Raw genomic sequence first — 13,387 nt, 5'->3', positions numbered from 1 at the left:
CAAATATGATCTGTTGGGTTCATCCGCCCTCAAATAGGATCTGTTGGGTTAATCCGCCCTCAAATAGGATCTGTCGGGTTCATCCGCCCTCAAATAGGATATGTTGGGTTCATCCGCCCTCAAATAGGATATGTTGGGTTCATCCGCCCTCAAATAGGATCTGTTGGGTTAATCCGCCCTCAAATAGGATCTGTCGGGTTCATCCGCCCTCAAATAGGATCTGTTGGGTTAATCCGCCCTCAAATAGGATCTGTCGGGTTCATCCGCCCTCAAATAGGATCTGTCGGGTTAATCCGCCCTCAAATAGGATCTGTCGGGTTAATCCGCCCTCAAATAGGATCTGTCGGGTTAATCCGCCCTCAAATAGGATATGTCGGGTTAATCCGCCCTCAAATAGGATATGTTGGGTTCATCCGCCCTCAAATAGGATATGTTGGGTTAATCCGCCCTCAAATAGGATATGTTGGGTTCATCCGCCCTCAAATAGGATCTGTTGGGTTCATCCGCCCTCAAATAGGATCTGTTGGGTTCATCCGCCCTCAAATAGGATCTGTCGGGTTCATCCGCCCTCAAATAGGATCTGTCGGGTTCATCCGCCCTCAAATAGGATCTGTTGGGTTCATCCGCCCTCAAATAGGATATGTTGGGTTCATCCGCCCTCAAATAGGATATGTTGGTTTCAGTCTTTACTTTTAAGTGTTGAAATTGGGAGCCCGCCCAGATAACAGAGGCATAAATTCAGTCTTTTTATTTTTAAGTGTTGAAATTGGGAGCCCGCCCAGATAATAGAGGCATACATTCAGTCTTTTATTTTAAGTGTTGAAATTGGGAGCCCGCCCAGATAACAGAGGCATACATTCAGTCTTTTTATTTCAAGTGTTGAAATTGGGAGCCCGCCCAGATAATAGAGGCATACATTCCACGTCTTACCCATAGGAGATGCATTTCCTCCTAAGTTTAGTTTTACCCATAGGAGATGCATTTCCTCCTAGGTTTGTTTCAGTTTCACCCATAGGAGATGCATTTCCTCCTAAGTTCAGTTTTACCATAGGAGACGCACTTCCTAAGTTCAGTTCTACCCATAGGAGACGCACTTCCTAAAGTTTATATGTTTCACCATAGGAGACGCACTTCCTAAGTTTCAGTTTTACCAATAGGAGACGCACTTCCTAAGTCAGTTTCACCATAGGAGACGCACTTCCTAAAGTTCAGTTTCACCATAGGAGACGCACTTCCTAAAGCAAGTTTCACCAATAGGAGACGCACTTCCTAAGTCAGTTTCACCATAGGAGACGCACTTCCTAAAGTTCAGTTTCACCATAGGAGACGCACTTCCTAAAGCAAGTTTCACCAATAGGAGACGCACTTCCTAAGCGAGTTTCACCATAGGAGACGCACTTCCTAAGTTCATTTCACCCATAGGAGACGCACTTCCTAAGTTCAGTTCTACCAATAGGAGACGCACTTCCTAAGTTTATTGCACCCAATAGGAGACGCACGTCCTAAAGCAAGTTTCACCAATAGGAGACGCACTTCCTAAGCGAGTTTCACCATAGGAGACGCACTTCCTAAAGTTTAGTTTCACCCAGTAGGAGACGCACTTCCTAAGAACAGTTATCCCCAATAGGAGACGCACTTCCTAAGTTTATTGTACCCACAGGAGACGCACTTCCTCAAAGTTAAGTTTACCCATAGGAGATGCATTTCCTCCTAAGTTGTTTTTGAAGGAAAAAAAAAACAAAAACAAAAATGACCTAGTCTGATGAACCTTCTCCTAGGATCAAAATCTTAGTCTGATGAATCTTTCTCCTAAGATAACCAAAAAAAAAATGATGACCTAGTCTGATGAACCTTCTCCTAGGATCAAAATCTTAGTCTGACGAATTTTTCTCCTAAGATAGAGACCTAGTCTGACGAACCTTCTCCTAGGATCAAAATCTTAGTCTGATGAATCTTTCTCCTAAGATAACCAAAAAACAAAATGACCTAGTCTGATGAACCTTCTCCTAGGATCAAAATCTTAGTCCGATGAATCTTTCTCCTAAGATAACCAAAAATAAAAAAAAATGACCTAGTCTGATGAACCTTCTCCTAGGATCAAAATCTTAGTCTGACGAATTTTTCTCCTAAGATAGAGACCTAGTCTGACGAACCTTCTCCTAGGATCAAAATCTTAGTCTGATGAATCTTTCTCCTAAGATAACCAAAAGACAAAAATGACCTAGTCTGATGAACCTTCTCCTAGGATCAAAATCTTAGTCCGATGAATTTTTCTCCTAAGATAGAGACCTAGTCTGACGAACCTTCTCCTAGGATCAAAATCTTAGTCTGATGAATCTTTCTCCTAAGATAACCAAAAACAAAAAATGACCTAGTCTGACGAACCTTCTCCTAGGATCAAAATCTTAGTCCGATGAATTTTTCTCCTAAGATAGAGACCTAGTCTGACGAACCTTCTCCTAGGATCAAAATCTTAGTCTGATGAATCTTTCTCCTAAGATACCAAAAAAAAAAACAAGACCTAGTCTGATCCTAAAACCAGGCACCTACCTGCATAACAAGGGAATACATCCTAATCTAGTGTTTAGTTCACTCTCAGCACTGCACCAGTAGTATCAGTGGGCTACGATTTTGCTAACGACTCACAAACCTCCCTAGTGCAAACTGGGTTAGGAAATTTCATTTGTGTTTGTTTGTTTTGGTTGTCAGGGGCCTGCCTGTAGAGCAGAAGATTGTTATATGTCAAAGATTGAAGAAGTTAGGGGTCCGCCTGTAGAACAACGGGATCGTTCAAAGTCAAGCCGTAACCCATTGGAAGGCAGAAGGCTACAACAAAATCCCTAGCACTCAATCCAAGATAGAAGCAACAAGAAGCTCGCCCCAAGAATGCGAGTCAACAGTCTGAGGGGATCAACAAAAGCTAGTCACAAAAGAAAAAGAAAAAAAGAAAAAGAAAAAGAAAAAAATGAATGAATCCGAAGCACGGAAGTGGAGAACGGATGTGATCTGCTCAAGAACTAGCGCCTACAACTAGCAAGTATCAAGGTTCAAATCCAAAGTCTGTATGAAGCACCATTCAAGACTCAAGACCAAGTTTCAGAAGACTTAAGAGAGAGGAATCCTTGTAACTAGTAGCTGATAGGCTTAGTTAGTCTTTTCAGTTTTCATTTTTGTTGTAACGACAGGACCGCGGACCGGAACCTCAACGGAACGGCACCTCGATCGGCTCTCCACCTCGGTACACTTCACTATCTCTCTCATTCCCGAACTACACGTGGCCTGATTCCTGTATAACCAAGGATATGTAGGCAACTCGGATACCAGGGTTCGGTCACATTCCCTCCCTTTCCTGAAGTGTAGTCCGTCCAAGTAATGGTCGGGTCAAAAACACGGCTAGTCGTTCTTTGTCGGAAAACTCTTCGTGTTTCCATTCAAAGAGGGGCAGCTGTAAGCACGTGATTTTTGACCCTCCCCGAGAATTTTCACATTTTTAGTGTGAATATGTGAAATTGGGTCTAGTATAGCTATTTTAACTATTTTTACTTTATTTCATTGCAAAAAAAAAAATTACAAAAAAAAGTATATATAAATTTTAGTTTATGTATCCCTCATAAACTTGAAAAAAAATCAAAAATTGCACTTTATTTTGGTACTTTATATAAATTCGAAAATTAACAAAAAATATATATACAATTCTATTAATGTTTTGAAGTCATTTTAATACAAAAAATATTATTTCATATTTTTGTCTTTATTAAAAAAAACGAAAATTACAAAAAAATAGTTTTATTAATATGTTATAGTTATTTTAACTTTGAAAAATACAAAAAATATTACTTCATATTTTATCTTAATATTTACGAAAAATTACAAAAAAAAATAGTTTTATTAATATTTTTGTAGCTATTTTAAAATCTTGAAAAATATTTAAAAATATATAGTTTTGTTTAAATACTAGTCTTATTTTTGGTAGTTATTTTGCTTACATAGGACTAGTTAAGCAACGTGTTCCTATTTCTCGGGTCCGGGCAAAAGAATAATATTCGGGTTCAAACTACCCGGTTTTAGGCCTAATTTTCGGACCTAGCCCATAATAAACCGTGTCCAGGACACGTGGGGAACCCCACCACGCGTGGGGGACATATGCCTTGAACCCCACCACGCGTGGGCTCATTTTTCGGGGCAAACCATGTCAAATACACGGACTACACATTTGAAAAAGGGGGGATTTTTGAAAAATTTGAAAAAAAAAGAAGAGAAAACATGTACTGTTTATCTTCTTCTTAAGAAGAAGAAGCAGAAAAAACGAAAAAAAAAGAACGAGAGGAGCCCCCCTCCATCAACGAACAGCCCCCCCCCCCCAGCACCGGCAACCTCCTCCTCCTGTCCAAACAACCAACCTCCTCCTCCTGTCCAAACAGACCACCGCTCTTCAACCCACGACGACCCTCCTCCTCCTCGCAACGTCCAAACACCTACTGTAAACGACCCTACTGACCGGACTTTCCCCCCGAGCACCGGACCAACATAACCAACGACCAAACACCACCCCATCACCACCGTCCGACACCACCAACGAACACACCCAAACGACACCGACCAAAACCACCATTGACGCCTCAAAACCACTTCCAAAACCTACCCAGCTGACCCCCCCGTCACTGTCACCCCAGCACCACGACCAACGTCAACAACCCACCCCGTCGCAGCCCCAGTCCCTTCGACCACCAAACACCGGCAACCACCCCTCCTCCTCCTAGCTCTAACGAACCAGTCCGCCATTTTCAGTCCGACGAGCAGCTATCGCTGCATGCCAGGCAGTCGTAGCTGCGTTTCCGAGCAGCGGTGGGTTGCTGCGATCTTGCTTGGCCGAGTTTTCTGTTTTTCCGTCGAGGTCGACTTTGGTTCGTCGAGGCGCTGTCCGAGGTTCTGTCGTTGTTCTTCATTCAGAGAGGTCCGGCTTGAGTTCCGTCGGAATCGTGTTTGTCGTCCTAAGTTTGCCGAGGTTCAAAGGTTAGTAAACCTCGAGCATTAAATAAGGAAATGTTATGTCAAAAGTTCAAAAAATGCAATATAGAAATTGGTATGATAATTTTCTGCTTATGTTTTCATCGTATGCATTTTTGCTCATTTTGCGTTATGTGATTCTTGTTTATTTGATGTCATTTAATTAAGTTTGACTAGTTGTTCTATGACACAAGTTTGCCGTTAATTTGTTCGTCCTTTCCTTCGCTTAGTTCATTCAAAAATTATTATTAGTACATGTTATTACTACTCCCGAAATACTCATTCGCTAAAAATCTTTTTATTAAACTTCTAACAAGTTATGAGATTTTAGTTGTAAAGAAGTTGTAAGGTTTAGTATGGTTAAAAGCGTAAAAATGGCATCCCTTTAAAATATAAAAAAATAATAATAATAAAATAATAATAATAAAAAATAAGAATGAGATGAGCCTCGCCGAATAAAAATACAAATTGCGGGGCCCTCAGTAAATACTTGTTTAAAATTACTTAGAATTCAGGAGGGTCGTTTAGCGAATTTCACGGCCTCCGCAAAATAATAACGCGATAGTCTCTTTAGGCGCACCTTTAATAATTTACTTTCTTAAGCTCGGGTGCGCATTTCATGCGACCCAAATCCAAATCTCAAAACATCAAATAAAATGCGTTCCGGATTGTGGGTGCATTTCATGTGACGCAGTCCAAAGACGTATTTTAAGCGATGTTCACATTCTTGTAAATACAATAATAATAAAGCGGTTAGAAATTAAAATTGGCACATTGGTTCATAATTGTATTTTAAAATCAGATAAATAAGCCGAATATAACAGTTGAGCGGCCGTGCTAGAACCACGGAACTCGGGAATGCCTAACACCTTCTCCCGGGTTAACAGAATTCCTTATCTAGATTTCTGGTACGCAGACTGTAATATAGAGTCATTCTTTTCCTCGATTCGGGATTAAAATTGGTGACTTGGGACACCCTAAATCTCCCAAGTGGCGACTCTGAAATAATTAAACCAATCCCGTTTCGATTGTCCTTTAATTGGAAAAAACTCCCCCTGCCCCATCGGGTGCGGAAAAAGGAGGTGTGACACCACTGACGAGTACGACGAGGGACGAGGCCCTTACGACGCAGCGTCATTTGGTCGTTGTAAAGGGTGACGACTGACAACGGTTAGTAAACGCACAATATTTGTAGTAGTGTAGGCGCAACAGGAGACAGTAGGAATATGTTTTTCGAATATTCTTTATGTTATACTTTTTAAGGTTCAAGAGGGGTGTCATTTATAAATAGAGGAAGAAGACTTTGTAGGGGGGAGGGGGGTGAATACAAAAAAGACAACTTTTGCTTATTATAGTTTTGGAATCCCGCATCATTTTTTATCTTGGTCAATAGCATCCATTGCAATATTTCTCTACATTCGAAGTTGTTATATTTATGCTTAATTGTTTGGTTTCGACATATTAAGAAGCATTATTCACCTTGTTCATCCCTTGCATCTTTTAATTTAGATTTTATTATGCTTGGCTGAAATTTACCTATTCATCTTCATTAATTGATTTAATCAAAAAAGTTTCGATATCTTTTGGTCAAACAATCATCTAATATTTTCTTCGAAGTTCTTCATAGATTGAGAGACAAAATTTTATTTTTGCATTAGAACAGCTTAAGATAAATAAAAATAAACGCCTACTAATGAGAAAAAGAAAAGAAACTATCCCTTCACGTTCCCTCTCCTCAATCCTCTGCCCAGAATCTACCTTCAGCTTTGTCAAGCCGTTAGACTCAAAAGAACTTGTTTAGCATCGTGCTCACAACGTAATTTAGGTAAGACTAATAAGTCAGGTCTTTAGAGCCAATTAGAGAGCAATAACACAAGAAACATACTGTTCAGCGGCCACTCTTGCCACCCTTGAAGGCTGGAACTGCCTGACCGGTAAACAAGAACCAAGGCAGCAGAAAAAATCAAAACAATCTACAAGGGAATCCCATAGTTTTGACGCCTATAACAGGTATATGAGTTTCATGGTATTAATATGCACTAGAAGACAGTCTGCAGTTGAGTATGAGGAAACTATCAAAATTCGAGGGAGTTTCGCTTCAACATTCACCCCAAATGACTTACAAGCAGGAGATTAATAGCCTATTTGGCCAAGCTGGAAAAATCAGCTTAATTTGAGAAGTGCTTTTTTCAAAAGTGCTTTTGTAGAGAACCAGTTTGTGTTTGGCTAATCAGTCTGAAAAGTACTTTTGAGAAATAATTTGTGTTTGGCCAAGCTTTTTAAAAAGTGTTTTTAATTGTCAAATTACGAATAAGGACATGAATAGATTTACTTAATAATTAATATTATAAGTAAATAAATAATCTCAAAATTTTGTTATTACATGCAATAATTAATAAAAAAATTCATTTTATTCAAGTAAAATATGAAAATAAAATTAAAAAGTACTTAATTATTTTAATATAAGTTAAATATATTAAAATTCCTTCAACAAATATAAAAACATTCATCCCTAAAGTCACTATATATTAAAAAGTTTTCCTAAAAATAAGAAGAAATATTTATAAATTAATATTTATAAATTAATATCCTAAGTATTAGGTTTAAGGGTTATTTTGGTATATACTATATTTTGTTAAGGGTATTTTAGATAAGAAGAAAAGCCAAAACTGCTTCTGCTTTTGGAAAGCTACTTTTTTTTGCTTCTCTGAAACTGCTTCTGCTTCTTCCCAAAAGCACTTTTTTTCCCCAAATAAGCTTGGCCAAATACGTCAAGTTAGGAAAAAAAAAAGTACTTTTGGGAAAAAAAGCACTTTTGGCCTCTTGAGAAGCTTGGCCAAACAGGATATAAGATACCTTCAAGCAAATATGAATAAAGATGGAGCTTTGAGCCTATTAAAGACACGAATACAAGAAACGGATTGTGCATAGGCAACCTGCGCCCGAAATATTTTGCATAATGTTGCTCCCAAACGCACACGCAAGTATACGCGGTCGACAAGTAATATAAGATTGTAAGTCCAGATATCGTACTCACAGGGACTTATGATTAACTATCAACTAAATTAAACCAAACAACTAATTTATTCAAGCGAATCCTAAAATATGAATATTTAACTAAAATTAATCCAAAGTAACAAATTGAGATTAAAATTAAGATATTAAAGAAAACAAGTTGGCAAATTACAGACACGAATTCAATGTAAGTGAATATTCTAGAGTTATGGGTTGGGTAACAATCCCGTTGAATTTTCCACTTAAATCGTCTAATTAATTTATCTGGTTTATTGGTTGACATGGTTAATATTGCTCGTAGCCTTCACTCGAAGTACAACTCGCCTATTCAAGCTAATCTAACGCCTATATTCCTATGGAATTAGAATTAACAAGAACACATTGATAATTCCTGTATAGTAATCAAGCAAGGCGATTAGGTATATTCCTATCCTAACCGCAAATCCGCCCTCCCTAAGAGTTAAGATATTCCTCTCCGGAGCTCAACCCTAGATTCGTAGATAGTATTCAATTGGTGATCAAACAATCAAATAATTAAGTACAAGATTGAATAAATAAACGAATATGATAAAATAATAAGAACAATTCAAGCTTCAAACTACAACGTTCATGTATCACCCAAAACTCTAGAACAAATAAACTATGAGATTAAAGGAAGAGAAGAAAAACTAGTTAGAAGCCTCCTCCAAGCGTGGTATGTGTTGCCCCACGTGAATTCTCCTTCAAAGTATGTTCGATATACTCCAAATTAGGTTTAGGACCCCCTTTATACAAGTTGGAACTGTATAGAGCCGAAATAACCTTGTCCCAAATAAAATAGGAAAAGCTTCCGCCTCCAGCGTCCAGGCCAGCGCTGGTCCTAGCGCTGAAAACAGTGGCGTTTTTCAATTTATTCCTAGCTGCGTTTCTTTTGCTTTGACACTTAATATTTTGTTGTCTCACTTGGGGGGGACAAAGACCCAAAGGGTGTCCCCTTTTTTTTATTATTTTAATTTTCTTTCTTTTTCTACGGCGTTTTATCCAATTTTGCTCCACATCTTTTCATCTTTATACCATTTTATTCCTACATAGTTAAAACATAATATTAAGCACAAAATAATATAACTAATACTCAAATGACGATTAAAAGTAATGGGACATGAGGCAACAATGGGAAAATATATGCACTTTTGACCGAACATCACATAACAACTACAAAAAGAACCAAGACCTCCTAAGCTATATTAACATAACAATTTTCTAGTAACTTGACCATGGATGCTTACTACAATCTAGTTGCCCCGCTCATACCAAATGGGAAACCTAAAAGCATCAAATATGACAGTTTGGCTTGGGAGAGCAAATCAAGAAGAATGTACACATGAATTTTTAAAATTTTACCACTGTACGGAGGTTTTTAGGTCAGTCAAGCTCATCAACAACAGTATCTTTGCGCTGCAATAATTAATCAAAAAGACCAGTCATACGAATGTCATAAACAAAATATTTATGACTACAAAGTAAGAATCAATAGTCTTGTTTCAATAAACACTTGTTCTATATGAAGTAGATAAATCAACTATTCAGAAAGAGCACTAAGACAACTGCCTTGTATATCACAACCAATGGCAACTCAGGGAACACTGCTCTTACAAGGTCAAATGAAGAATGTAGACGTCTAAGAAGCATAGAACTGAGAAAACCTTTATCATTAGATCATTTGTCTGTCCTCTTCATTTTCATAATGTTTCACAAGGGGCACAGCTAAAGGAGTTTGACTTGCATATTGCTCCCTCTGTCCCATAATTTGACATGTGTGGTAAAGAAAAATATTTATATAACTTAATTGATAAAGAAATGTTTAGCATATTATTTTGAAATGCGAAATTAAGGGGTAACGATTGGTAGTTATTAGCTGAAGTTAGAAACAGCAGTTTAATAATAAAACTTTCCATTAGTTTGATTTGTTGGAGCATGAAAGACTTGCCATATAATGGAGAAGCAAGTTTTTCGAATCTGAAAGGGAAGTAGGTCCATATTGCTGTGATAGAAGAAACATAATGATATTCTTAAAAGAATATCAAGGTAATTGGAGAAGAGTCAGCTTGAAAGAAGATACACATCACGCTATTGCTCAAACATAGATACCAAATAGAATCTGAATACTTGAAATTTGTGAAACACTTACGGCAAAGTTGCAGATTAATGTTAGAGAAGTTATCGGCATATTAAACCTTTGAGCATAGTTGCAGTTTAGGGTCCCATATATGCTAACATAGTTTTCAGTATACATGACCGGAGTTCATTCTGAAGTGTAAAGAGCAGCTGAGCTAGAGGACCATTTTGGTGATAATAAAGAGCTCGGGAAATTTATTGTGTTGAAGCAAATGACTATATGCTGATGTAGTAGCTTACCTTTCGCTTACTGATATAAGGCTGTAACTGCACCATACTCTGGGACTGGCTTTCAACCTTAGCAAATTTGTTATTCTCCACCTGAAATTCTTTTCTGGATTCCTTCCTAGTACCTGATTGCCAAACTCTGCCAAAATTTGGGAGCCAATTCACATCATAATTGGAAGTCACAAGCTCCCCTTTACTCTCCAACTCCATCTCAGCTTTTCTTCTCTCTGCCCAAGCAGCACCAACCCGATTTGGGTTTAGTTTCGACTTCTTATTGGGAGGGGGAAGGTCACTCCCTCCGGGATTTGATATAAAATCTAGATGACTTTTCTCAGTCTCATTGAACCATGGAGGAGGTGCACCAGAATGAACATTGCCAAGGGAATTTTCTCGAAATGTTAAAGATATCTGTGCAATGTTTGGAGGACCTGAAGAAGGAGAAATTTTCATTCTTCAACTATAGAATAGGTGAAGAGACACCAATAACACAAACAAAGCACCACAATAACCAACCCAGAAACATATAGGACGTCCAACATAATCTCAAGGATAAGGCAGCTCAGAAACACCACTAAACATATAGTCTCAACTAAAGTGTATGAAATGAAAATTATGCAGATAGTAGAGAGATCAATACCCAGAGAAATCTTCCTCCCCTTCGTCATTCTCCCATCCGGGGTTACCTGACACATCAACCAGAAAGAAATTTAGATGATGAGGAAACACTTCTAACAAGAAAAAATTTGGACATCCATATTGGGTAGAACCAGTAAAGAACACTAAGACCAGCAAGAGAGCAGAATGCAGAGACAGAGAAAACAGAAAATACAAGTAGCAAATATTTCTTGTTAAATAGACTTACAGAACCACCATTAAGACATTGGTGAGAAGTTGTGTCACGAAACCTTGAGTAATTTTGGCCATCTGTGCAACAAGAGGTTTACAAGATCACTTACAGTCAGCAAGCAAAACATGCATTCAGAGAAACATCACATCACCATATGAAAAGAGAAAACTATGAGGCACTAACTTGCCACGCCATTGGAGGAACAAGCATCTTCACCGAACTTTCCGCCCATGCACGTACCAGGCAAATTAGGGCCATTTGTAACACTACGCATTTCGTTTTCAGATATCTGAGATCTCTCATTAGTATAATTTTGTAAAGGTACAACACTATTTGAAACATCAAGGTTAAGAGCATGAATATTATCTTTGTCAAAACAATTTAGATAGTCGGTGTTTGTTTTATTTTGGATATCATTCGAGGGTCCAATTAACGTTGCACGAGATCCTCCATCAAGAGCTCCCTTCTTCAATAGATTGCACTTCTTCTCCCACTGCACATATGAATGCAAAAATGACTTCATCAAGGTTCAAAATGATGGGAAATCAAGCGTCTAAACAAAGTAAAAGTCTAAGATGATAGATAAATGGGTATATGTTCAACTTGACATGCGAGTATTACATTCAGCAACTCTGGGAAATACTAACATTCACCTCTTGCATCTAAAATTCTAAATAATCAGAAATCTCATCTAGAAGACGCATTTCTCAAAAGGAAATTCTATTGTCTATTAATAATGTCAATCATCATAATATAACGAAAAACCACAGGAAATCACCACATCCTAACCTCCCAATCTTGAGGGGGAAATTTGTGACAACTGTACAAAGAAAAGGTTTAACGCTGAAGGGAAAAACCCAGTGCAAGATTAGTAGAAATTCTCATATATGCATTGCATAATATAATAAAGAATGTAAATTTTAATTTTAGACAAGAAATGACTGTGACGTGCTCTAATGAAATTGGTATCTGAAAGAATGACATTTAATTCTCAATAAATTTTATCAGCTCAAATAATATACTCCTACATTTCTACCAAGAGAAAAAACATTAGCTGACTTCAACTAGCTTCAAATTGAGGTATAGTTGCAACTGCATATATTTGAGGTAAGAAGATAAATGTGAAAACTGAAATATATCAACAGTACCTTGGCAAAGTCAGCCTCAGTAATCCTCAAGTTATCAACCTTGTCCATTCCACCACCATACTTCCATAAAAACCCTTTCACTTTCTTCATATGACCCGCACTAGCCAAATGCCTAATTGCATTGTCGCTATATCCAACAACAATAGAATCTAAAAAGGAACATATAACTTAGGTAATCAGAAAAGCAGCAGCAAGTAGTCGTTGCGTACCTAGCGAAGAAGCTGTCCAGTTCAAGAATATCACACTCGCAGAAGAGGCACCAAAGGCGATTGAGCGAGGCATGCTCAGGGCGGAGAGGGATAGGGTTTTTGATGAAGAATCGGATATCGGAAAGCTTCGATTGGAAGCGGGAGAGAGTTGCGGCAAGCGATTTTTTGTGGTTAGGGAGGAAATTATGGCGGCGGCCTTGATTATGATTCAGCTTGCAAACTACGCACAATTCGAACTGTTTATCGTTGCTCATGTTCTTCCTTGCCAGTGTAATTGTCGCCAGATTTGAATAGGCACGCCCTGTATAACCTGTTATGAGTTATGACCCGAATCGCGCCGCCTCCTTACCCGTTTCGGTTCCCCCCCCCCCCCTATTTTTTATTGGGTTTAGAGTAAAATTTACGCTTTCTTTTTTAAAGGAGGCTGATGGTTCAACTAATGTCAGATTATAGAGTATTTTACCTTTCAAAAGTTATTATTTGACGTGAATTTCTGATTTAAATTTAATACTTTAACTTATGTGCACTTATACTATATAACTTAGTAGTACAATTTTACGTATTATAACATTTTATTATTCTTGATAATTTACTGTTACTTATTTTCATGTCTTTAAGCGATTAGAGTACATATTTTCTTTTACTATTATTATTTTTATTTCCTATGTGATGGTATGCAAATTTTCAAACTAAGTTAAAACCAAATAATAATTTCCTTTTTGTTATAAATTCAGTGAATGTGGATGTCCTTCCGTAACTTCTTTAATAATTTATGTACC

General features: G+C 37.8%; 1 protein-coding gene across 3 annotated transcripts; it reads right to left on the bottom strand.

The window, feature by feature from the left end:
• Window positions 1-8,944: 8,944 nt before the first annotated feature.
• LOC107784607 (TITAN-like protein) lies at window positions 8,945-12,966 on the bottom strand. 3 transcript variants are annotated; one of them, XM_016605764.2, is made up of 8 exons: window positions 12,609-12,966; window positions 12,400-12,526; window positions 11,435-11,744; window positions 11,267-11,328; window positions 11,042-11,087; window positions 10,417-10,832; window positions 9,403-9,456; window positions 8,945-9,085 (listed from the first exon to the last, which is right to left on the bottom strand). In XM_016605764.2, exons 1-7 carry the CDS (start codon window positions 12,860-12,862, stop codon window positions 9,424-9,426), a joined length of 1,248 nt encoding a protein of 415 aa, XP_016461250.2. In that variant the 5' UTR covers window positions 12,863-12,966; the 3' UTR covers window positions 8,945-9,085; window positions 9,403-9,423. The 3 variants fall into 3 exon arrangements, with proteins under 3 accessions (XP_016461250.2, XP_016461251.2, XP_016461249.2); XM_016605765.2 differs by lacking the exon at window positions 9,403-9,456 and having other exon boundaries at window positions 8,950-9,085; XM_016605763.2 differs by lacking the exon at window positions 8,945-9,085 and having other exon boundaries at window positions 9,173-9,456.
• Between the last annotated feature and the right edge of the window lie 421 nt (window positions 12,967-13,387).

The sequence above is a fragment of the Nicotiana tabacum genome, chromosome 6, assembly GCF_000715075.1.
Source record: "Nicotiana tabacum cultivar K326 chromosome 6, ASM71507v2, whole genome shotgun sequence".
Taxonomy (NCBI): Eukaryota; Viridiplantae; Streptophyta; class Magnoliopsida; order Solanales; family Solanaceae; genus Nicotiana; species Nicotiana tabacum.
The sequence above is the reverse complement of the archived record's forward strand: the minus strand, read 5'-3'. Positions and strand labels throughout refer to the sequence as shown.

Bases quoted from the DNA above. Each gene is read 5' to 3' on its own strand.
- LOC107784607 (XM_016605764.2), bottom strand. From the start codon at position 12,862: ATGAGCAACGATAAACAGTTCGAATTGTGCGTAGTTTGCAAGCTGAAT. The intron at 11,329-11,434 runs GTTAGTGCCTCA...CTTGTTGCACAG, and splicing joins TTCCTCCAATGGCGTGGCAA to ATGGCCAAAATTACTCAAGG. The intron at 9,457-10,416 runs GTAAGCTACTAC...TAATTATTGCAG, and splicing joins CTTATATCAGTAAGCGAAAG to CGCAAAGATACTGTTGTTGA.